The sequence below is a fragment of the Mollisia scopiformis genome (genome assembly GCF_001500285.1).
Source record: "Mollisia scopiformis unplaced genomic scaffold LY89scaffold_4, whole genome shotgun sequence".
Classification (NCBI taxonomy): Eukaryota; Fungi; Ascomycota; class Leotiomycetes; order Helotiales; family Mollisiaceae; genus Mollisia; species Mollisia scopiformis.
Window position 1 is genome coordinate 1,311,718 of NW_017263584.1, and position 20,609 is coordinate 1,332,326.

The 20,609-nt window shown below is 49.0% G+C and overlaps 8 protein-coding genes across 8 annotated transcripts; 5 read left to right on the top strand and 3 right to left on the bottom strand.

Annotated features, from left to right (window-relative positions):
- Positions 1 to 556: 556 nt before the first annotated feature.
- LY89DRAFT_778329 (uncharacterized protein) lies at positions 557 to 1,738 on the top strand (the record flags this gene model as incomplete). Its single annotated transcript, XM_018222202.1, has 3 exons — positions 557 to 782; positions 839 to 959; positions 1,012 to 1,738. 3 exons carry the CDS (start codon positions 557 to 559, stop codon positions 1,628 to 1,630), a joined length of 966 nt encoding a protein of 321 aa, XP_018076339.1. The 3' UTR covers positions 1,631 to 1,738.
- An 876-nt stretch (positions 1,739 to 2,614) lies between these two features.
- On the top strand, positions 2,615 to 4,756 carry LY89DRAFT_714994 (uncharacterized protein). Its single transcript, XM_018218169.1, has 2 exons — positions 2,615 to 3,242; positions 3,396 to 4,756. The coding sequence occupies exons 1-2, from the start codon at positions 2,954 to 2,956 to the stop codon at positions 4,640 to 4,642; spliced, it is 1,536 nt and encodes a 511-aa protein (XP_018076340.1). The 5' UTR covers positions 2,615 to 2,953; the 3' UTR covers positions 4,643 to 4,756.
- A 168-nt stretch (positions 4,757 to 4,924) lies between these two features.
- LY89DRAFT_390752 (subunit IV of cytochrome c oxidase) lies at positions 4,925 to 6,135 on the top strand. Its single transcript, XM_018207188.1, has 5 exons — positions 4,925 to 5,181; positions 5,244 to 5,297; positions 5,353 to 5,511; positions 5,582 to 5,682; positions 5,742 to 6,135. Exons 1-5 carry the CDS (start codon positions 5,091 to 5,093, stop codon positions 5,931 to 5,933), a joined length of 597 nt encoding a protein of 198 aa, XP_018076341.1. The 5' UTR covers positions 4,925 to 5,090; the 3' UTR covers positions 5,934 to 6,135.
- A 277-nt stretch (positions 6,136 to 6,412) lies between these two features.
- Positions 6,413 to 9,974, bottom strand: LY89DRAFT_608651 (uncharacterized protein). Its single transcript, XM_018210505.1, has 3 exons — positions 9,284 to 9,974; positions 7,050 to 9,223; positions 6,413 to 6,999 (listed from the first exon to the last, which is right to left on the bottom strand). The coding sequence occupies exons 1-3, from the start codon at positions 9,695 to 9,697 to the stop codon at positions 6,480 to 6,482; spliced, it is 3,108 nt and encodes a 1,035-aa protein (XP_018076342.1). The 5' UTR covers positions 9,698 to 9,974; the 3' UTR covers positions 6,413 to 6,479.
- Positions 9,975 to 14,092: 4,118 nt separating this feature from the next.
- Positions 14,093 to 16,369, bottom strand: LY89DRAFT_681335 (LAG1-domain-containing protein). The gene is made up of 3 exons (XM_018214265.1): positions 15,868 to 16,369; positions 15,083 to 15,817; positions 14,093 to 15,035 (listed from the first exon to the last, which is right to left on the bottom strand). The coding sequence occupies exons 1-3, from the start codon at positions 16,060 to 16,062 to the stop codon at positions 14,529 to 14,531; spliced, it is 1,437 nt and encodes a 478-aa protein (XP_018076343.1). The 5' UTR covers positions 16,063 to 16,369; the 3' UTR covers positions 14,093 to 14,528.
- Positions 16,370 to 16,425: 56 nt separating this feature from the next.
- On the top strand, positions 16,426 to 16,937 carry LY89DRAFT_681336 (uncharacterized protein). The gene has a single exon (XM_018214266.1). The coding sequence runs from the start codon at positions 16,658 to 16,660 to the stop codon at positions 16,829 to 16,831; it is 174 nt and encodes a 57-aa protein (XP_018076344.1). The 5' UTR covers positions 16,426 to 16,657; the 3' UTR covers positions 16,832 to 16,937.
- A 193-nt stretch (positions 16,938 to 17,130) lies between these two features.
- On the top strand, positions 17,131 to 18,143 carry LY89DRAFT_768261 (uncharacterized protein). The gene has a single exon (XM_018221778.1). It carries the CDS (start codon positions 17,267 to 17,269, stop codon positions 17,978 to 17,980), a length of 714 nt encoding a protein of 237 aa, XP_018076345.1. The 5' UTR covers positions 17,131 to 17,266; the 3' UTR covers positions 17,981 to 18,143.
- A 20-nt stretch (positions 18,144 to 18,163) lies between these two features.
- Positions 18,164 to 20,577, bottom strand: LY89DRAFT_638105 (dihydroxyacetone kinase). Its single transcript, XM_018211558.1, has 2 exons — positions 18,823 to 20,577; positions 18,164 to 18,764 (listed from the first exon to the last, which is right to left on the bottom strand). Exons 1-2 carry the CDS (start codon positions 20,096 to 20,098, stop codon positions 18,265 to 18,267), a joined length of 1,776 nt encoding a protein of 591 aa, XP_018076346.1. The 5' UTR covers positions 20,099 to 20,577; the 3' UTR covers positions 18,164 to 18,264.
- Between the last annotated feature and the right edge of the window lie 32 nt (positions 20,578 to 20,609).

A 20,609-nucleotide genomic window follows, 5' to 3' on the forward strand; every position in this document is an offset into this window, starting at 1 on the left:
TGAACATGAGGAGGCTTTGCATGCAGTATCACAAGAACACTCTCCATGTGTTAATCCTAAACCACTGCAGCGTTGTTTGTTTTATTTCCTTCTACCAACAATCATGAACAGCTTTATTTGCAACAACATGAATGTATTCATTCCTCTCCTGTTCCTTAAGTTACTCTTGGCGACGAGTATAGAAGCTTTTTCTCCCTGTCGTACTCACGTACCCACGACAGCCATTATGTGGTACGTGCTGAATAGTTGGGGCGGAGAGTTGTGATTGGCGCTTCAATACGACTCCAGTTCGAATACAATTGACTGCCCCACTATAACTCTTTGGCGGTTCCTATGTGACATTTCTACTGGGCACATTTACAAAGAGCAAGGCCCAACCCTTGCTTGATCTTCTTCCTTGGGGTAATGGTATGCCCTTCCTTGCATGCAGAATCCTCCAGTTTTGATCGGCAGATTGAGCCTTATTCTGCGCGTTTCTCCCTTCTTTGCCTTTCTTCACCTGGCACCAACTTTCGGGATCATCGAGTCTCTTGGTGCATCCAATATATTCGTCAAGATGTCAACAACGACTACTACTACAATCACTGACCCGGCTGCGATTGCAGCCTTCAACCGGGGTCCAGTGACAACGACATTTACACCTCCGAACTCATGCCTGTCTATCCTAACATTGAATTCTAACATGTACTTTGGGTATGGAGGCCCCTCGTATTACTTTGACCATGACTGCTATCCAAGCAGTACTGCAAATGCTGTTTCTAGCGGATGGAGCTTGTATTACTGTTAGTCTTTACTGTGTGCCTTTCCTTCTGAATATTGCTCATCTGATACCATGAAGACAGTCCTGCTCAGTGCCCATTGGGCTGGGTGCAAGCAACGCGGATGACAGAGAGCTATGGGGCTCAAGATACCTTTCTGAGCATTGGCGCTTCTACTACCGCCGTGCTTTGCTGTCCATCGTACGACTCCTTCTTCCATTACTTGAGCGACTTTTTCTGACTTATAGTCTAGTGGTTATTTCTTTGACATTCATAATTCATGCAGCAACGGATGCGCATCGGGAATATTATCTACTTCGACTACTCTACTCTATATCAACCCCCAGGTCAATCAGAACTCATGGTTTTCTACCTCAGCAACCGATCCAAGCACAATAACAGTCTCAGTATCAGATAATGGATATGGCATCTGGGGAAGCGGCATTCCCGTGTGGTGGGAGGAGTCTGATTCGACACTCTTTACCAGTGGACCTCCTACCACAAGCTCAACTCCGACTACACCACCTACAAATACGGCTACGGTACCACCCCCTAATCCAACTTACCCGAGTGGACTTTCGAGCGGCGCAAAGATTGGAATAGGTATTGGGATACCACTTGCTCTTTTGATATTCGGCATTGTCGGCTTTGTGTGTTTTCGCAGATTCAGAGTTCGGAGAAGGGTAGAGAGCGCTCAACCAGAACAGCAAGACGCCTTCATGCCAAACCCAGAGTTGCAACAAGCCTTTATGCCCAAACCAGAGCTGCATGGGGAGCCGGCGCCGAGAGCACCAGCTCAAGAGCTAGCGGTGTACTCGGACGATGAGAGACATGGTCGAGATTCAGTGGTGCATTACGAGCTTTCCGAATGAGAAGACAAGGCGAATCAGTACTGGTTTTGAATTTTATGGGTTTATAGAATAGAAATATGGAGGAAGGCGACTGCAGCCAATTACCACAAACAGAGAAGTGGTCGAGGTATCCAATCTTGTAGTCTACAGCGATCTAAGCAAGGAGTTCTGTTGATGTTATTTTAGCACTGAGACGGGCCTCTGGGATAGCGTAATTACCTAATACATCGGCCATTGCACTGCAAGCCTCGTTCACATCTTGACTGCCTTTGCAGACTTCGAGACACTGTTGGATAATTCGATGACTCGTCGAAGTTGTCTAGCCTAAGCTGCTGTCCTGTTGAACCTTTCGGTATTAACTAGACAATAGACGCAACACACCTCATAGTCAAGATCGATTAAGCCCTAAATGAACGTGAGGTTGAGTCTAAGAGAATCAATCGGCATTTCGAAATCTACCTAAAATACTTTCAATAGATCGCGGAAACGGTACCTATGAGCGGATTCAGCAAAAGTCTGCTAGTTGGCAGCATCTGCAAATCTTTGGCTTTCTCCAGAATATTGGTGCCGATTGTTTGGTCATCTTTGAGGCTCTTCAATCTTCTCGCGATCTGGTCTCAAAGAGGACTCTCTGTTCTACCCACCGGCCCTGGTTTAATGACCTTTCCCGTGCTGGCACGAAGCACGTGACTGGTTTGCAGAGGTGTAGACTGAGGCAAGAAATGCTGTAGCAAGCTTTGTTAAAAAGTATTAGTCGACCGCCTTTCAGAAAGAGAGTGGCCAGTAAGCTGATGGAGTGTACGTAAGGACAATGGGATCTAATGATGGGAAGCACATGACATGTTGGTTGCTGCGCCACAGATGTTCGATTGGACACATCGGATATCTTCGATATTTCCTTCCCGCTTTTCTATCACGTACACGTAGACAACAACACCTCAAGCTGATTTTCAGACAACAAGTCTGTATGCCTGGATTGTTGCACCCTATCTGCTCTGATATACCGTACTTCCTTCGGACGCTTTAATCGTCTTGGCGATTTGCTTGCTTCTTTTGGTCCAGTCAATGCTTGCAATTCCAAATCCCTTGTATGGACTCCCTTCGATCGATAGTGACATTTGTCATATCATTCAAAGATATAGTGTGTTCCTCTGATTAAGTTCTGACGTGTGCCTGGTGTGGCGCTCTTTCTAGGACTCAGCTCGCTCCAATCGAAAGATCTGACTGTCTCCAACAGTTGGGAACAGCTAGCTTGGTGTAGGATAAGGAGGAGCAGAGCTGAGTGACAGACTTCTCACTACTACACGCCATGCAAATCTTTGGTCCCTGAGGATAATCTTCATCATGGGTGACACAAGTAGTGTCTGTCAGCTATGCGCCGTATCTTTCAGAATTGGACGGATCCGGACTTCAAACGAATCAGAGGCTCACAGTTGGGACTACAGAGCGTCCAGACTCTTTGAGCAAGACCCCAGCCAATCTCTATGCTCTCTGGCGCCCGAAGATTTGGGATGTAGAAACATAACGATGGATAGAGCAGATGGAGTGTTGCAACATATTGCTGGTCCAGGGTGTGTGTTTGAAGCAGGTTACAGCGGATGCAGAATTGGAGTAGAAGAGATGAAAGGCATCAGTAAGTCGAATTCTGCCTTTCCTTTGTATTCAATTTAGGAGCCGATATCTTCGTGACCATCCTCGAGAGCTGCTTGTTAAAGAAGATTTGTTCCCACTCTCTTCGGATAAGGTCGTCGATTCCTAGTCAAATTGTGTACTGATTTGTCTATAGATAGAGCGAGGTATGTGGTAAAGAAACCCGAGAGAAAGGGCAAGGGTGAAGAATCATCAAAACAGCCGCAGGTGAATGATAATGGGATCTCACCAGCCGGACCTGCCCACGAAACCAATGGTGGTGATGATGGAGAGTGGTTGAAGGACTATGAGCAGAAAAGCGAATGGTTTCTGTCCACAAGCACTGTGACACCACCGGAGAAATGGCAGCAATTGTCGAAGCGCGCAAAATTCGGCATCGAAGGACAAGATATATGTGCTTGCAATTTCCCTGACTATCGAAATTTCGCTAAAGGCCAAGGCTACTCACCAGACATGGCTATGTGGGTTGGCATTCCAGTTCATGACGCCTGCTGGAAGATCTTCGAAAAAATATCTTTGAGGAAGATTGGAAGGGTCGATATCGATGGATTCGTGGCCTTGTGGTGCCGTGAAGCGTGCAGTAATTGCGGTTTCCAGAATTTGAAGCAAGATCCCGAGATAGCAAAATTGCAGAAGCTATGGTGGGTGCACAAACCAGGAACCGAGTACTTGGTTGCGAATCCGGTAAATATCCCAGGATTTGGCATCATGATGCGAGGGACTTATAAAGAAGAAATTCCGCTTGGTGATGGAGCATTCTGTGATCGAAATATTCATGAAGCGATGTCCAGCAACTTTGTGGAAGAAAGGAACAGACCAGAAGACCCATTCTACAACATCCCGCCGGAGATCAAGAATGATATTCTTGCTCGCTTATGCTCGAAGGACATCGCTTCTCTCCGTCTCGCTTCACGATGCTTCCGTCAGCTGCCGAAAGCTCTGTTTAGAAATCTGATCAAAAAGGAGATGCCCTGGTTTTGGGAGATCAACGATGTTAAGATAGAAGAGGAAGAATATCTAAGTGGTTCTTTCCAGGAATCTTACGGTGCCGATATGCTCGAGGTCTCTGATGACATCGACGCCGATGTGCTTGCCTACGTCCAAGCACGAATGGAGAAGAAGACGCTGGACACTAATTGGCTTCTTGTGTACGAGCAATTGAAAATGTTGGAGAAGGGAGTGCTGGGAGTGAGGAATAGAGCAAGGATCTGGAAAGTTGTTGAAGAAGTTGTGGACAGAATAGGAGATATGGCTGGGAAGAACGGGTTCAAGGGAGCTGTAGCAGGAGTGGACTTTCCGATTTGGCCAGGTGAAAAGCAGGTTCCTCTCCGATGCGGAAACAGCTTTGATCAATGTGCCCGATGTCTCGGAGTTTTGGATTGATGTTTAGATTGCCGAATATCTGGCTTCAAATATGATACCCATATTACCGCACGCTTTGCACGATCTGATGTCAATTCGAGATATATAGGTATGCTCCAATATAGAAACATAAAGAGGATTCAGACACACTCCATGTACTCATTCGAAAGTGCGGATGCAGCTCCCCTTCAAGTTTACTGAACATGAATGTGGTGAAGCTGCACTTAGGTTTGCTCAAGAGTCTGTAAGCGCCAGCATGAATTTGCAGAACAAGAAAGACGAAGACCTATGAAGCCCTCAAACCTTCAATCGATTCTTGCAAAGTCTAAAAAGTTCAAAACATCAATTCGACAGAAGTGCCAGCGTCCACGTGATCAACGCGCTAGCGCAAGAGCTCGGCTAGTCTGCTTTCACTTCAACCTCGAAAGATTGCATCGTACCATCAACCAAAACCCTCAATTGAACCACTATGTTCCTCTCACGCCCCGCCCTCGCCGCCGCCCGTCGCGCGGCAGCATCCCCCATCATCAAACGCAGCTTCACAAGCTCCTTCGTGCGCCGTACGACCCTCTGCCCCCTTCTCACTCAATCAATTAACAGCTAACCTATCCCTCAGGAGAAGCTGCCCCTACACCAGCGTCCGGCTCCAACGATGGCAAGATCAAGAAATTCGAAGGTAAAGAAACAATTCTCTGCGGAAAGGAAGTAAGGGAAAGCTGATAGAAGGGCAGAGATCAAGAGTGAATCGGATCTCGTCGGTCCCGGCGCTGCTGTTGGTGCGGTGCCTACGGATCTCGAGCAGGCGACGGGCTTGGAGCGATTGGAGATCCTGGGGAAGATGCAGGGCATTGACATCTTCGACATGAAGCCATTGGATGCCTCTCGCAAAGGTAACCATCCTACAATCCCTCTCTCAAAAAATATCACGTCATTTCGGAACAATGGCTGATGGGAGTGTAGGAACGCTCGATAACCCGATTGTCGTCAAGAGTTTCGGCGATGAGCAATATGCTGGCTGTACCGGATACCCCGCCGACTCACACAACACGATCTGGCTTACGGTATGTTCTCAATGTTGAAGTAGGTGTAAGGGAGGGGGGCTGATTTTCCCCCCGAATAGATGTCCCGCGATCGTCCGATTGAGAGGTGCCCTGAGTGTGGAAATGTTCTGAAGATGGAATATGTTGGCCCGGCTGAGGATCCACATGCCCATGATCACGGTCACGACGCACACGGACACGGAGATGGGGTGCACAACTACGAGGGTGAGCCGAAGACGTTTGCCGATTTCGTTCGCCCGGAATACAGATAGGAGGGATATACACATTCGGGGAAGCTACGGGGAAGTTAGACGAACGGAAGGTTGACTGTAGAATAGTAGTCAATTGAGAGTTTTGTCTCGTCCAAATATGGCAGCATCTAGTCAACCGGAAGAGTGTACATCAAAATGAGACATAGGAGCACGTGGGGTTGATTTGCATCGTATTATCTAAGTAAGAGCTCGCGGACTGCGTTCGCCTTTCTTTTTGTTTAAAAACAGCGGACCTTGAGCACCAACCTCTATGAGATTTCCCTTTAAAAGCACAAAAAAAAGCATCGCTAACCACCTTCATGCACCGTTTTATGCCTCTCGTAAACCTCGTGACGTGGGAATTTCCACTATTAACAGGGAATTTGTGCAAAGCAGAAGCAAAAGGAACGTAGATGAGCAATGAATGCATCATCTTTCTGGTGAAGTGGATCCTCGATCTCGATTGGCAACGAATTCGTGCAATCGTATCTCATCCGATGAAAAAAAAAGTTGTCATTTACAAGGGTTTGGAGTCATCCGTGCTCAGACGAAAGACTCCGGATCGTGTCAAGGATGTTTGGGTTGGTCGGTGGATTTACTCCGAGCTTGGTCGCTTTCCTCCTGTCCTACATTGCCATCAGATGGTCTGGTTTCGTCCGAGGTATCAAGCGTAGACTTAGCATCCTCGTGCTTGTCATCCCCGAAATTAGACCCATCTGAAGAAGAGCCTGCGTCCCTATCCCTAAAACTTTCAGCCGCGTGTACGAGAGCTTTTGAAGCAAGACTAGGAGTAACCAACGTCGAGCTGCTACGATTGTCTGCCTCGTTTTCGCTAACATCCTCACTGGGACTGCCTTCATTACCAGAGCTGCCAGGTCGAGCCATAGCAGCTTCTTGGAGAGCCTTGGCTTTCGCGACGGCCTGGAAGGCTTGTTCTGCTGCACGCTCGGCCCTAATCTGTTTTCTCCACATGTTGTAGTAGCGGCCTTTCATCATAAGAAGGTCTTGGTGAGTTCCTGCTTCAGCTACTTTACCAGCGTGAAGAACAAGTATCTGATCTGCACTTGTAATAGTTGACAACCGATGACTATAGGAAGTTAGTTGCTTAGAATTACAGCATTAGAGGAAAGCCCTTACGCGATCACCAGCATAGTCCTGCCCTCTGAGAGTGTTCGCAGTGCCTCTTGTATGTTTTGTTCAGTATCTGAGTCAAGAGCAGCCGTCGCTTCGTCCAGCATGATAACGCGAGGATTCTTGATGATAGTCCGTGCAATGGCAACTCGTTGCTTCTCACCACCACTGAGGCGAAGACCGCGTTCACCCACTTTTGTGTTATACTGGTCAGGAAATGCCATAATCTTGTCGTGAATAGAAGCAGCTCTGCAGGCAGCGTACACATCCTCATCAGTGGCGTCTTGATTTGCATATTTGAGGTTATACATGAGAGTCTCGTTGAAAAGAACTGTGTCTTGAGGGACCACCCCGATGTGGCGCCGAAGAGAGTCAATTGTGATATCCCGCACATCATTTCCATCGATTTGGATGCTTCCGTCCTGTGTATTGTAGAATCTGAAGAGCAATCTGAACACTGTAGACTTTCCTCCTCCTGACTCGCCCACAAACGCAGTTGTGGTACCTGGACGGCAATTGAAACTTAGCCCTTCGAGTGCTGGCTTGCGGGTGTCATAGGAGAATTTGACATTCTGGAACCGAATCTGACCTTCGCACGCTGGCATTTCACGAGCACAGGGCTCATCGATCACCGTTGGTTGTTCCTTAAATAGCTCCAGGAGGCGTTCTCCACTGATCATAGCACTCTGCACACTTCGGTAAAACGATCCAAAGAAGTTGAGAGGTTGCTGCAATTGTGCCATGTAGGTCAAGAGAACGGAAAAGTCTCCAACCGTTCTTACGCCCGTGGTGACCTGATAAGCTGAGAGAAGTGAAGTTGCCAAAAGGCCGGTCATGAAGACCATGTTTTGGGAGATATTTAGGATGTTCAAGGAAATCGTGACTTTATACTCCATCTTTTGAAAAGCAATGACTGCTTTACGATATCTTTCGAATTCGTAATCCTCGGCATTGAAGTATTTGACAGTCTCATACGAGGTCAGAGAGTCGTTCTTGACTGCATCCTCCTCTCGACTGAGATTTGTCATCTGCCGACGTTGTTCTGAACGCCATCGAGCCATTCGAATGGTCAGATATAGATAAGAGAAAGTGATAATGGCAACCACGAGTGCATAGTAAGCATCGAATTTAACCCCGAAGTAGATGATCGCGACGCCAAGATCAAATATCATTGGGAGTACTTGGAAGGTGATCTGCTCCAGGAAATTGTTGATCGCATTGCCCTTACTAAGAGCAGAGAGGACCTCTCCAGTTCGTTTGCCAAGGTGAAAGTCCAAACTTAAGCCATGCACATGTTCAAATGAGGCCGTGGTCAAAGCTTGATATGAGTATTGTGAGATTGGGATCCAGAGTACAGATCTGATGGCTCCAAGAATACCAGACGTGCCTTGAAGGAATTTGCAGGCAATGAGCAATGATATCGAGAGCCAAGGCATTCCACGATTGTCTGTGAGCTCATCTGTGACTCGACCAACCTGGAGAGGCACGGCGATGTTGACAATGCGTTGAAGGACCACCAGTCCAAAACAAATTACGACAATGATTTGTAGCCTAACTGACTTGCTAGGCCATAGGTATGGAAAGAACAGAGAATATCCTTTCAGATATTCCCACCAAGTTCTGTTTGGAGCAGTGGTAGGCTTGTAGAAAGCAGGATTTTCGTCCAGGCTTCGACGTGTAGTCTCTCCATTTGGAGTCGCAGTGCCAGTTCCTCCAATGGAGCTGCCGTTGTGAGCAGCACCATTGACAGCTTCATATTCCCCAGGTGTCCGAATAGTCCCATTCCCGTTGACATGTGCGTGTCCGTTGGCCCGGCCATTGATGAGGAGTGGTGCGTTTTCGTTGATCTCTCGGTGGTATCTGCTTTTATAACGACGTTCCAGTGAAAATATGACATAGAAAGCTGCTAAGAGAAGGATGATGATCACGCGACATATGTCGATTGTGATTTCAGCAATCTCCCAACTGTCTGGTGTTCTGTAAATAACTTCGTTGCTTCTCAATGAATTGGTTTCTTGGTGAGAATTGGTATATAAGGAAATCGTGCCTCCCAGAAGTATAAGCTCAGCGATTGAAGCAATGCACCATGTGATTTGGTGGGCGATGTTTGGTGATGGGGTGGTATCAACCAGTGAGATGAGGAAGATGCTATAGAAGAAAGCTGAAGCACAAACATATAACTGTTGTTGGGTATGTCAGTGCACTTTTTATGGGGAACTTCGGGCTGGATTGCCACTTACAGCAGTGGCTTCACCACACCACCAGTCATTGTCCGTCTGGGTCAGAGCGTGAATGATGATATTGGCCCCATTGCCAACGAATGTTGCGAGAAGCCCTGCCGAGAGATACAGAAAGAGCAGCTTTCGGCCAGGACTGAAGTCTTTCAGCTTCTTCCTCTTCTCGCGTTCCTCCTTGCTCTTTCGAGCCGAGGATTGTGGTAGGGGTTTTCCCCCGGGACCAGTGAGAACGGGCTCCTTCGAATTCGACGAGGGTTCTGCTGAGAGTACACCGTTCGCAACGAATGCTACTAAGAATACCACAAATAAGACCCAGGCGTAATTGAAGTGCACGGCGTTCAAGAGAACGATTGTTGCATCCGCATCGATTCCATCGTTGCCAGAATTCGAGCTCAGCTCGAGTCTCCCTCCTGCCATTACAATTTATGGATTAAGACCCGGTATCCTCCGTCCCACATCAATATTCCGTATCGAGAGGAGGTCGTGGACTGCTCATGGCCCATTCGATTAAGAAGGGCGTGAAATTGAGTACGTTCAGGTTTAACGCGAAGCTTTGAAGGCCTCGGTACAAGGGTTGCCACCTGCGAGATCACAAGATACTGTCAGCGTGGTGGCTTGTCGAAATGTCTCTGACCGATGATAAACACGCCATGTGATATGTGATTGATGGTCTAAAGGCGATGTTGAAAACTTACTGGAGAGTGGTACTCTGCACAAGGAGATGTGCGGGTAGGTACTTGTGGTGGAGAGGGTTCGTCCTTTGGTCGAAAGAGTGATAGACGGCTCGATGATCGACGGCGACCCCTCGATCTAATCAACAAAAGAACGCCGAGAGATGCAATCAAATGCAAATGACCGAACAATCGGGGGGGAACGAAGGACAAGGAGTGTATTCCCGGGTATTTGAGTGGTCTCGCCCACCCTCCTTTTTTTTTTTGCTTTCGAGATGCAGATATGCCGATGGAGGGGAGAGTCCAAAGAATTTGCAGTTTGAAGTTGAGAGACGAGAGTAATGCGCGTTGTGAGTGGCGGAGCCGAGCTGCAGCGTCTGGGTTCTCAAGTTCGCTGGACTGGGACTGCGACTGGGGGGGGCGCTGGGACGTTAGACTGGGCAATTTGACTGGGGGCGTTTCGCTTGTGGACTCCCAAGGCGGTGAAGGCGGAAAATGTGAGAGAGGTGAGAGTGAGAGACGAGTATCAGCTGTACATGTACGAAGGATACATACGGAAAGTACACACACGGTACCGGTCTAGTACTTCGTACAGTACAAGCGCAAAGAACCGAGACCAGACAACCTAGACCAGACCAAACCAGACCAGATCAAACCAACCAAACCCAACCCAACCCAAACCAAACCCAAACAGTGCAACGCAGTCGAGTCAAGTCGAGTCGAGTCGAAGTCTCGTATAGTAGTATCATCCAATTCTCAGATAGATATTTGCAATATGCAATATCTCTCGCACTTACCTCACTGCGCTTCCCTTCGGTCCAGTACGGTCCCAGATTCCCGCTCCCAGATTCCAGGATCCAGTTCAGCTCGTCCGTGGTAGCTAACGTACGCCGGCCAACTTATGTTTCTTCGTCGTCGACGCTCTGCGCGGTCCTGTACCGCACTGTCCATGTACCGTACCTGCAATAGGAGCAGAGCAGAACAGCTGTCCTGTCGGGGTCCGGGTTAGTGTGAAGCAGGAAAGGTTCCTGCTGGCTGGTCGCGCTGTCCGTCGTCGCAGACTCGCAGCTTCGCAGAACGCCATTTAATATCTCCCAGCAGCTATGGAGATATATCTGCGCGCAGGATAGGACGTACTCTGGCTCTGGCCCCTCTCGTCTGCCACCGGAATAGCAGCACCATCGACAGATCACAGCACGGGCGTGGTGCTGAATCCACGAACCAGAAAACACCCCGCCGCCTCGCAGCCACCACCACCGACACCATCACCGCACACCAGCACGGCAATATTCGACCCCTCCATCACACGCGCAGTGCCAGTGTGCCACACAACCTCCTGCGGTGGGACAACACCTTAATAGCACCACTCCACTATCGAGCCGGCCAGCCTTGTACGACAGCCGCCACGGCGTCCCCAATCCCTCTGGAAAGGACGGGGGTCGCATGCTCGGAACCGCCTCTTCATTGCTCAATCTTCCTCTTCCTGGTGCTCCTCATTGCTCATCCCGGCCCAGTTCTCCCTCTCCCCAGTTCGCTCGTTCGCTCTGCGCGTCAGACTACAATTGACACGTGGTTTTGCGGCATCCCGGTGCAGCAAAGGCCTAGACTAAGCGTCCAGATTCAGTCGTGAGCCGTGAAGCCCAGCAAATGCAAATCGTGCAATCCGCTCCGCACGTCTCGCTCGCTCGTCCAGGTCCTCCTCCGCGTTATGGTCCGGCTTCGACACCGGTCGCCTCGGATCCTTCCCCGAGCGTACGCTCGACCCCAGTGTGCCATTGCGCGTTAGAACAAGAGCAAAAGGCTCGCGTTTGACATACAGGGCGCTTATCCACAGCTACTCCGAGCCTTTTCAATATGCAGTCATGCAATGATGTCCAACGAACGCACACTGCATGCCCTCCTGCTTCCCCCAGCAGCGGCCGCACGAGAGGTGATACTTCCCACCTTACAAGTTTGCAGGAAAAAGCCCTCTGACATTGGAGCGTCGAATGAATCCAATACTGCCGGTCCGAACTCGCAATGCATATATGCATATAGATCCTGTGTGACGACGTAACTTTCCCTCGGTAGGATCCCTCGCTATTGGTATTCTGTCTTTGAGACCAGATGGGGAGGATTTAGATTCAGCGGTGAGAGACAAACGTCCTGTCTCCCGTCGTGCCGTCCCTTCCCTTTCATCGGCTGGTTCTTCTCCCCCTTCGCCATGCCATCCTCCTGGTGGTCAATCTCTGAGTACCGAGGAACCTTCGAGCATGCTCTGCTCGAATGGCAGGTCCTCGACAACGCCAGTATCTTTCAAGTCCACGAAAGAAGCAAGGTCTTGCGCCTCCGCCCTCAAGCTATCCGAAACTGGGGGCGTTAACGATCTATCAATGTGAGGCAGAAATCCATCCAAGCTCTTCCAACAAAGAGCAAGATCTTCCCGCTGATCTGAAAGCTCTGCTCTGAACGCGTAATGGCAATGCAACGCCGCTTGTTTAGGCCTTCGTTCAAATCAATTTTCTGGCCCAATGTTGTACAACCGATGTTGCAATCCTGGATGAAAGAGCATCTGGTCTGCCAGCAGCTCTTACGGCAGAAAGGGACACGGCAAGATGCCTTTGAGTGAGTCCTTGCCATAATTCAGGAGACGTGGTTGCCGAAGGTGGTGGCGGAAGAAGCAACAATAGTTCCCATGCAACACTTCCCCATGGTCCGATTATAGCCAAGTCGGACGGTGCAAGCCAGGGGAGGTAAATACACCGATATCCGATCATTGAGCCTGTTATAGCATGGAACTGAATATGTCAGCCTTTCGCGACATCTGGGGGCCAATGTCTGTTTGGCACGTTGAAGTGTCAGCGAGGATCAATGCACTTGCTGCATTAACTCACTGATAGCATGCAAGTTGATTGAGTACAATGTACCTCTCTTTGGTGGAAGTGGTGTCTCAAGTTGAAAAGTGGTGGCATCGTTGATTTCTCCAAGCTGGAGAACCTTGAAACCTGCTTTGCTTATTGCAGGTGGAATGTTCGAGCTCTTATGGCAGAATTGCCTGTAGTGATTGGACTTCTCGAGACCCAATACTCTTTTGTGCTCAGACGAGGCATGGAGATGCAGCCTTGGCAAGCTCTGAGTCCATGTCTCCCATCTGCGTCGAGGAAGCTGCAATGTGAAGTGGCCGTTCCGTTCCGTTCTTTTGCATTAAACTATTGAAAAGCTTAGACATTTGCCAGACGTAGTAAGATTCATGGTATTGGGACAATCCCGATGGAGAACTTTCCGCACACTCAAGATGATGGCGGGTAAAGCCATCGAGCTTTGGGCGTGAAGTTGCTCCCATGGGCGCAATGTGCGTGGAAATTGTGCGAGGTCAATTCTGGGAACGAGAAAGAACCAAAAATATGAAAACAAGCAAGATTGTAGCGTAGCATATTATCAAGGATGATACAAAGTACCTAAAAGACGTAGGACCAGACCAGGTACAAGCTACTCGTGTTCAAATGATGCAGGTTGTGCAAGAAAGTACTGTGTTCAAAAGTTCACTGCCCTCAGCTCCTTGTCAAACGAGTGAGGATTGACGAGAAGTCCAAAACTTTAGAGGAACTCGAGTTTAAGAACAATTCAGCTATTTGTCTTCATTTGCTTGTGCTCTCTCATATATAGACTTCACACTGACCCGCTTTCCCAACGATCAAGAAACAACACACGATCCCAGACTTCTCATTATCCTAATCCGCCCCTATCTCAACACTTTCCCCTCACCACGTCACGTCAGCAAGCAAAACTTGCGGTCAAGGAACCAGAGAAATTTTTTCCATTCAACTAACACGAAGCACGTTTCGCCCGAACAGGCCGTGTTAGTCGCACACAAGCGCGGCGAGGACGAGGCAACCAGGTCTTGCATTCCCGTTGAATGGGTTGCAAAGTCCAACATGGCCGATGGTCGCAGCAATCTAAGATCGAGAAGGCTCCGCTGTATAACGTTGGACGTGGGGTTTGGGAACGTGGAGTTAGGGGTCGCGTTGCATGTCTTTGGATGAGGAATAGGGGGGTTTGTCTTTTTGGTCATATATCAGATATTTAACGACGGGATTGCATATCTTCAACCTATACTTTTCGCTACCCGTGCATCAAGCTACGCCCTGAAGAAACATAGCATCGTAAGACGATCAGGTCATACTGTACTCGGATGTAGTAATGTTCTTTGTAGATCAAATTGCACAGCAGAAAATGTTGGTTGAGGGAGTAGTTTCGGTCTGTGCTTTATTTATTATAGTTTCTTTACAGGTTGAGAATCAATACAAGAAGTGGAACGACCGTTTGGGTTCCTTCCCCAATATACCTCATGAATACACACAAGGCCGATATCCTACACGGGATAGCCAAGGACAATGTAACGATCGTCATAAGTCATCGTGTCAACCCTTCCTTCTTTCACATGCTCCTTTTCGGAGCGGGAACCTCCCACGATACCCCGTTCATTACAGCCTCATGAAAGAGAAGAGGTAACCAAGAACCCCCCACCTCCAAAGACTCCGAGCCCGGGAGCCCCCCACGCCATCCAAACAAACCCATGCTGCCGAGTTTATGTTAAATCAAGCTTTCCTCCTGTTTTCCTTCCGATTCGCCGTCGCCGCCGTTCCGTTCGCTCGGGTCTCCAGCCCGGAGGCCTTGCCATTCCCGTTGACAGGTGAGCCGTTTACCAAAACCATCGGGTTGGCGGCCTTTTGGGCCTGCTCCCGAGCCAAAGCATCTAATCTCTGCTCCTCTTCAAACTCCTTCTCATCGTTATCGCTTCGATCGTCCTCTGCGACGTTGAGGAACACGAATCGGTATGCAATTCGGAGGATAGCCCAGAGCCAGAACAGGTTCAGGCTCTGCAAACTCGCGAGGAGGACTGTGGATATGACATGTGATAGTTGGCACTTGTATTGTTCGGTCTCCCAATTGAGCTCGTACGGGCCGACAGTTTTGAACTCGTTAAACTCGGACCAGAGGATTCGCAGATTTAGGTAATGTCGGAGATAGATCCAGGCGAAGACGAAGAATGCAAAATAGGGGCCCACGAGTGGGTGGTCGAGGTAGTTCAGGGTTTTGGACGTCTAGGGAGGTTAGAACTACGCGAGCGAGAAGAAACAAGACAACTTACGGCGAGGAAGAAATCGCTAATGTCGTGGGTAATAAAGACGGCGATTCCCATGTAGGTGAAGTGGAAACGGTAGCTCAAGGCAATGAGGGCCAGCGACACAATGTGGTGTCCAACCAGCTCCTTGTAATCCTTTCTGGGCTTCTCCATTCCCAGCATCAGAACAATTGCTTGCTGAGCCCAATATGCCGCCTGGAAGAGATAGTAGAACTTGAAATCTGCGGTGTGTGTCTTGTGCGGGAATCCTTCATACATTCCCCTGGTGTTGAAGTACCAGACTGGAGTCCGACTCATGACCCACAGCCCGACTGGTCCAAGAAAACCGAAGTAGATAGCAGTATACATCTGTTCCATGAATCGAGACTGTTTTGATCTGCTCTTTAGCCCGCTTCGCTTTGCCATAGGTCGGAGCAAGTTCTGCATGATGAATTCGCGGGTGAAGGAGAGGACGATAACATAGAATGACACGAATGCCATATCCCAGAGTCCCTTTCCATATTGAAGAGCTGTCCCTTCCGGTGCATCTGCATCAGCGGGTATCTTATAGGATAGGAAGATGAAGTAGTGTATAGGATTCGATTCGGTGGGATTGATCGCATATAAGGCTAGGAAGATGCCAATGAGGACGAGAGGAGTAACCCAGGTATGTTTCAGAGCGTACCTCTTCCATTGCTGGAAGAGGGTCTTCGCTTTCCGCCGCTTGGAGAAGGGCTTCTTGCGGTCTCTGTCTGCTTGCGCCTGCTGGATGTCAGATGGCCATTAGCTGTGACAATAGGGGGCTTGCGAACTTTGAGGGTGCCGGGTGAGGGCGGCCTCACGTCCAAGGTTGCTAAAGCTGGTGCACTTGTATCTCCTGCTCTGATCTCTCCTCCGAGTCCACTCGAGCGTCTGCGGACTCGCGGTGTATTGACATTGCCGTGTCCCCCTAAGGGTGCCAATTTATCGGTGGTGGAAAGGAGCGGAAAGGCCTCCGTAGCGGTCATGCTGGACATGCAATTGCTCAACGTCGCGAAGAAGAAGGTATAGAAGACCTGAGGTCATTAAATGGAAAGTCAAGGTTGGAGAGGAGAGTTGAAAGCTTATGGGAGGAAATTTGTTTTGCAGAGCATTCGTGGATCTAATACCGAGCATCAAACTTTAATTTCGAGATAATCCATTCGCCGAAAGCTCCGTCATTCTGACCGGCCGGTGTTTCCCCCCGTTTTCTCTCTCCACGACCAATCCGTTGGATTACTTGATACGGACCAAAAAACATCAGACGGATGAAATGCGGCCCAAAAATGGACGAAGAGCCTCCGTTAAACAACAATTGAGGCGACTAGACTCGAGTCCCAATCGAGAGTATGTACACGTGACAGTCATGCATCACGCACGTGTCCTCGTCATCTTGACAATGCTCATCGGTTTGAAGGCATTGGAAAGCTTAATTGTGAGTGGCATTTAACTAGCTGTTATGACTCAAGTAAAGAGTGCTGTGTTGCCATATCACGCTAGCTAAAGCCAGGCAATAAGAGCTTTCCTTTCCTCATGCAAACATTAGAATACATTCTTCATTGTTCTGGACACTCCATCAAGCTAATGCTCTTGTTATTGAACGGGTCAAATCTTTGGGTCTGCTTGTTTCTTTCACTCCCTATCTCCGATTTAATTCCCTGTGCCGCAATTGCAATGTACCTTCTCAGCAACAAAGAGGCCAAAGTTACCCAGAATCCCATCCCACCCGGTGGCCGGGTGGATCATTGCAGGATGTAGGGATTCTTATTTGGTTTATTATCCGAATATTGGGGTAGACTATGAGGCCTATGCTTCTCAGGCTCCTTGTATACCACCCGATGCGGCCAGGTGATTCTTGTAGGAGCTCGGTTTTTCATATATCTTACTCGTTAACGAAGGCGTTGGTCTTTCATCAAACAAATATTTCTTGTTTAGAAACACGATTTGATCAACTTAGCTCGACAAAGTCATGTATTGATAGAGGATATGCTATCACGCATGTTGAGAAGCTCTCAGCAGTATGGCATCCCTTAATCTCCTCCTTAAGTCTCATGTGGTGATAGAGATATTTCCAAAAGCAATGACTGGTGATTCTTAGAGCAAGTCATTCCTCATCATTCACCAAAGTGATTATGAATCACCTCCTTTGAACAAACAAAGTGCGCTCATCTGCAGAACATATAACATTCCAACATGCTACTCTCTTACATTCAGAGCACAGCATCCACCAGGACATCAACCTCAAAATGTGGTCCACCTGGTCCCATCCCCTCCAGCGCCCTGCCTCTCCGCAGATTCAACTCCTCATCCAACACCACCAAACCTCCCTCTCCACCAAAGGAACCCATCCAGTCTCCGCCCTCCAGAGACTCAACACCTTCACCAATCCCCAGCACAAAAGTGGAAACCTCACAGGAACAGCCCTTCTGCTGCCCCTCCCTCGACCTCCCAATCTACTCCCCAACATCCCACGCCCTAACCCTCTTCCTCCGTGCCCTCACTATCCGACGCCAACACATAACCACCATCACCTCCTCCTCCTCTTCAACCCTACTCTTCTCGCCCCTTTTCCCCCTAAACACCCTCCCATTCCCCCACCAAACCCAACAACAGCTAGAAATCATCGAATTCGAAACCATCTCCTCTGACCGAACATTCGATCGCAAGTTCCAGCACCGCTATTTCATCATTGTGCCAGGGAGGGATATCAGCGATGTAGAGATGGATCTCGGGGGTAATTTTAGGGAGGTTAGTATTAGCTGGGTGGAGGAGGAGAGGAGGAAGGGAGATGATGGTGGTGGGTGGGGGTTTGTGGGGAGGGATGAGGTTGTGAGGGATAGGGTGGGTTGGAGGTGTGAGGATTGTGGGGTTGGGTATTGGGTTCGGTTGATTGGGGTTGGGGAGTGAATGGATAGTTCGGAAAAGTGAGGATGTGGATGATTGAGATGAGGAGGTGGTAACTCCCCCCTTTTTGGCGCGAAATAAGCGAGAATTGAACGTGACTTCTTCTCGGGACTGACGAGACGAGGCTTCAATTCGGCTAGGGAAAGTCGACGGGAATAAAGTGGAGGAAGTCCAAAGATGGTTTATGAACAGAATATTTATATGCAAAATCGACTCGCAGGGAAAAAGGATATATTGCTACGATCCCGCGAGCCGCATAAAGACCACCGCAATCACCATCTCAGATCTCAGACCATCTCGTACTCAGATTCCGTGCTCTTAATACCCGCTAGTCCAAGGAAAAACTCGCTCAAACCCCAGGCACCAGGATCAGGAACTTGTTCAAATCCTGATCCACCAATGTACACCGTCCTACCAAGACTTGCCTTCATACCCTTCGTACCCTCTGCTCCCTTTCTTGATGCTTCAGCAGCTTTCTTGAGATCGCCGGATGAGCCGAGTGTTTCCACGAATGGATGTAAGGCGTCAATTAGAGTTCTGTCCCCTGGCTGTGCAGGTGTGTAGGTTGAGAGTGATTCGGATGCTTGCTTTAGAGCTGCGGCCCAAATCTTCGGCGTCGCTTCGCCTGAGCCTTGTTGGCGGAGGGAGTGAGTTAGAGAATTCAAGAAGATGGCGTATAGAGCTCCTGAAGTTCCGTCCATTGTGTTCTCGACAACTTGAACGATCTTACTCAGATCAAGAACAACATCTCCTGATAGCTTCGTATCCGAAAGTAACTTGAGAACAGCTTATCATAGTCAGTAAAATCATCCAACGGGCTAAGTAGCTATAGATAGAATATATACCTTCTGCACCACGCTTCAACCCTATACCGCAATCACCGTCGCCAACAACTGTATCGTATTTCGTGACATCTGCTTCAGCAGCAACCACTCTGTCCAGACCTGCCGAAAGTTGAGTCTTGAAAAGCTCCGAATCAACTTTCAGTCCGCTTTCCTTAGCCTCTTCTTCGGCGCCTGTAGCTCCTTCTCGAGTCTGCGTAGACTTTGCTTCCCAGGTTTCCTTTCGGATGGGTGCTGCCCAGCCGGCGGCTTCGCAAGGAGCATCCAGAAGTTGTAACATACTTGGTCCGCCGATGTTTGTGTTGACAACATTGAGGATAGAGATGCTAAAGCCAAGGCCGTTCAGACTCGTCATATATGTCCCAGCCAATATTCGGATCGGCTTGACGTTGTAAGTCTTTTCCAGTTGGCCAACAACTTCAGCAGTAATGCCGCCAAGCTCAAGAACACTAACACCACCGAGATTGTTGATAAGTAGGACCACTTCGTTCGAATTGACATTGAGATATGCTCGATCTTCGTCCTTCGAATCCAACATTTGCGCCAGCATCCGCTTCACCAACTCTGGTAGATCCACCTTTGCTCTGCCACTTCCAGCCTCGTTGTGAATGCCCATTCCAATCTCGACCTCTTCTGCGGATAGGTTTTCATCCGAATTTGGATCAGGAAGAGCTCGTCCTGGGACATGAACGTGATCCAAACTGGCTCCAACACTGACAAGATTCTCCGCAGTCAATTTCGCGACCTTGTAGACATCCTCCAAACTCGCACCCTTCGCAGCCAAAGCTCCCGCGATCTTGTGCACCAGCACAGTTCCAGCAATTCCTCTTCTACCAACCTTGCCTGCTGCTTTTCGTCCCACACCAACATCATCTGCCACAACCAGCATTTCGACCTTCAGTCCCGCCGCCTTCGCTTTCTCAACGCCCATACCAAAGTTCAGCACATCTCCCGTGTAATTCATAACCGTAACCAGGATACCTTTCTCGCTATCAACTCTAGACATGATAGCTCTTCGGATCTGCTCTGCACTTGGCGAGGCGAAGATTGTGCCTGCCACAGCTGCTGATAGCAATCCATCTCCAACAAAAGCTCCAAAACTTGGTTCGTGCCCACTTCCACCTCCAGAAATTATAGAAACTTGTGGAGTATGTCCTGGTCGTCTGTAGACAATCTTGTTTTCGGCATCGAGAGCAATAGATGGATTGGTGATGGTTAAGGCGTGGAGAGCAGTGTTCACAAGATGTGTTGGGTCGTTGATAAAGTGTTTGGCCGACATGATTGCGGTTATCAGTTGTTGATTGGGAGGAGAGGTTGAATTGAGTTTGGGAAAACTGTAGATTAAGAATCCGGGAAACCGGGAGAGGAGATGCAGAAAAGAACCTTTTTCTCTTACCGGAGGAAGGACGACGGTTCAGCTTATGGGGCGCGGGGTTCAATGGACCATCACTCCACAGCTTGTGGATATGGCCTTGGCTTGTGATGGTCGAGAAGCGGGGCGGGGCGGGGCAGGGCAGGGCAAACCAGTTCCTGGGGTCGGCGTCACTTTTCCGAAGGAACCACCAGAGCTGCCCCTCAACGCGCTAGGATAAGCTTCACCCTGTACAGGTCCACTGGGTACCAAGATCCGTTATCGGAAATGCGGAAATACAGTTCAATATTACAGAAAAATTGTCCAGTCCAGGTCAGGCCTAGCAAGAGAGAACACCAAGAGAGGGGTAATTGATGCCTCTTCTGAGCTGAGAAGGGAAAATGTTCTTTGCTCAGTGAAGGAATCTAGAGAGCGGGGA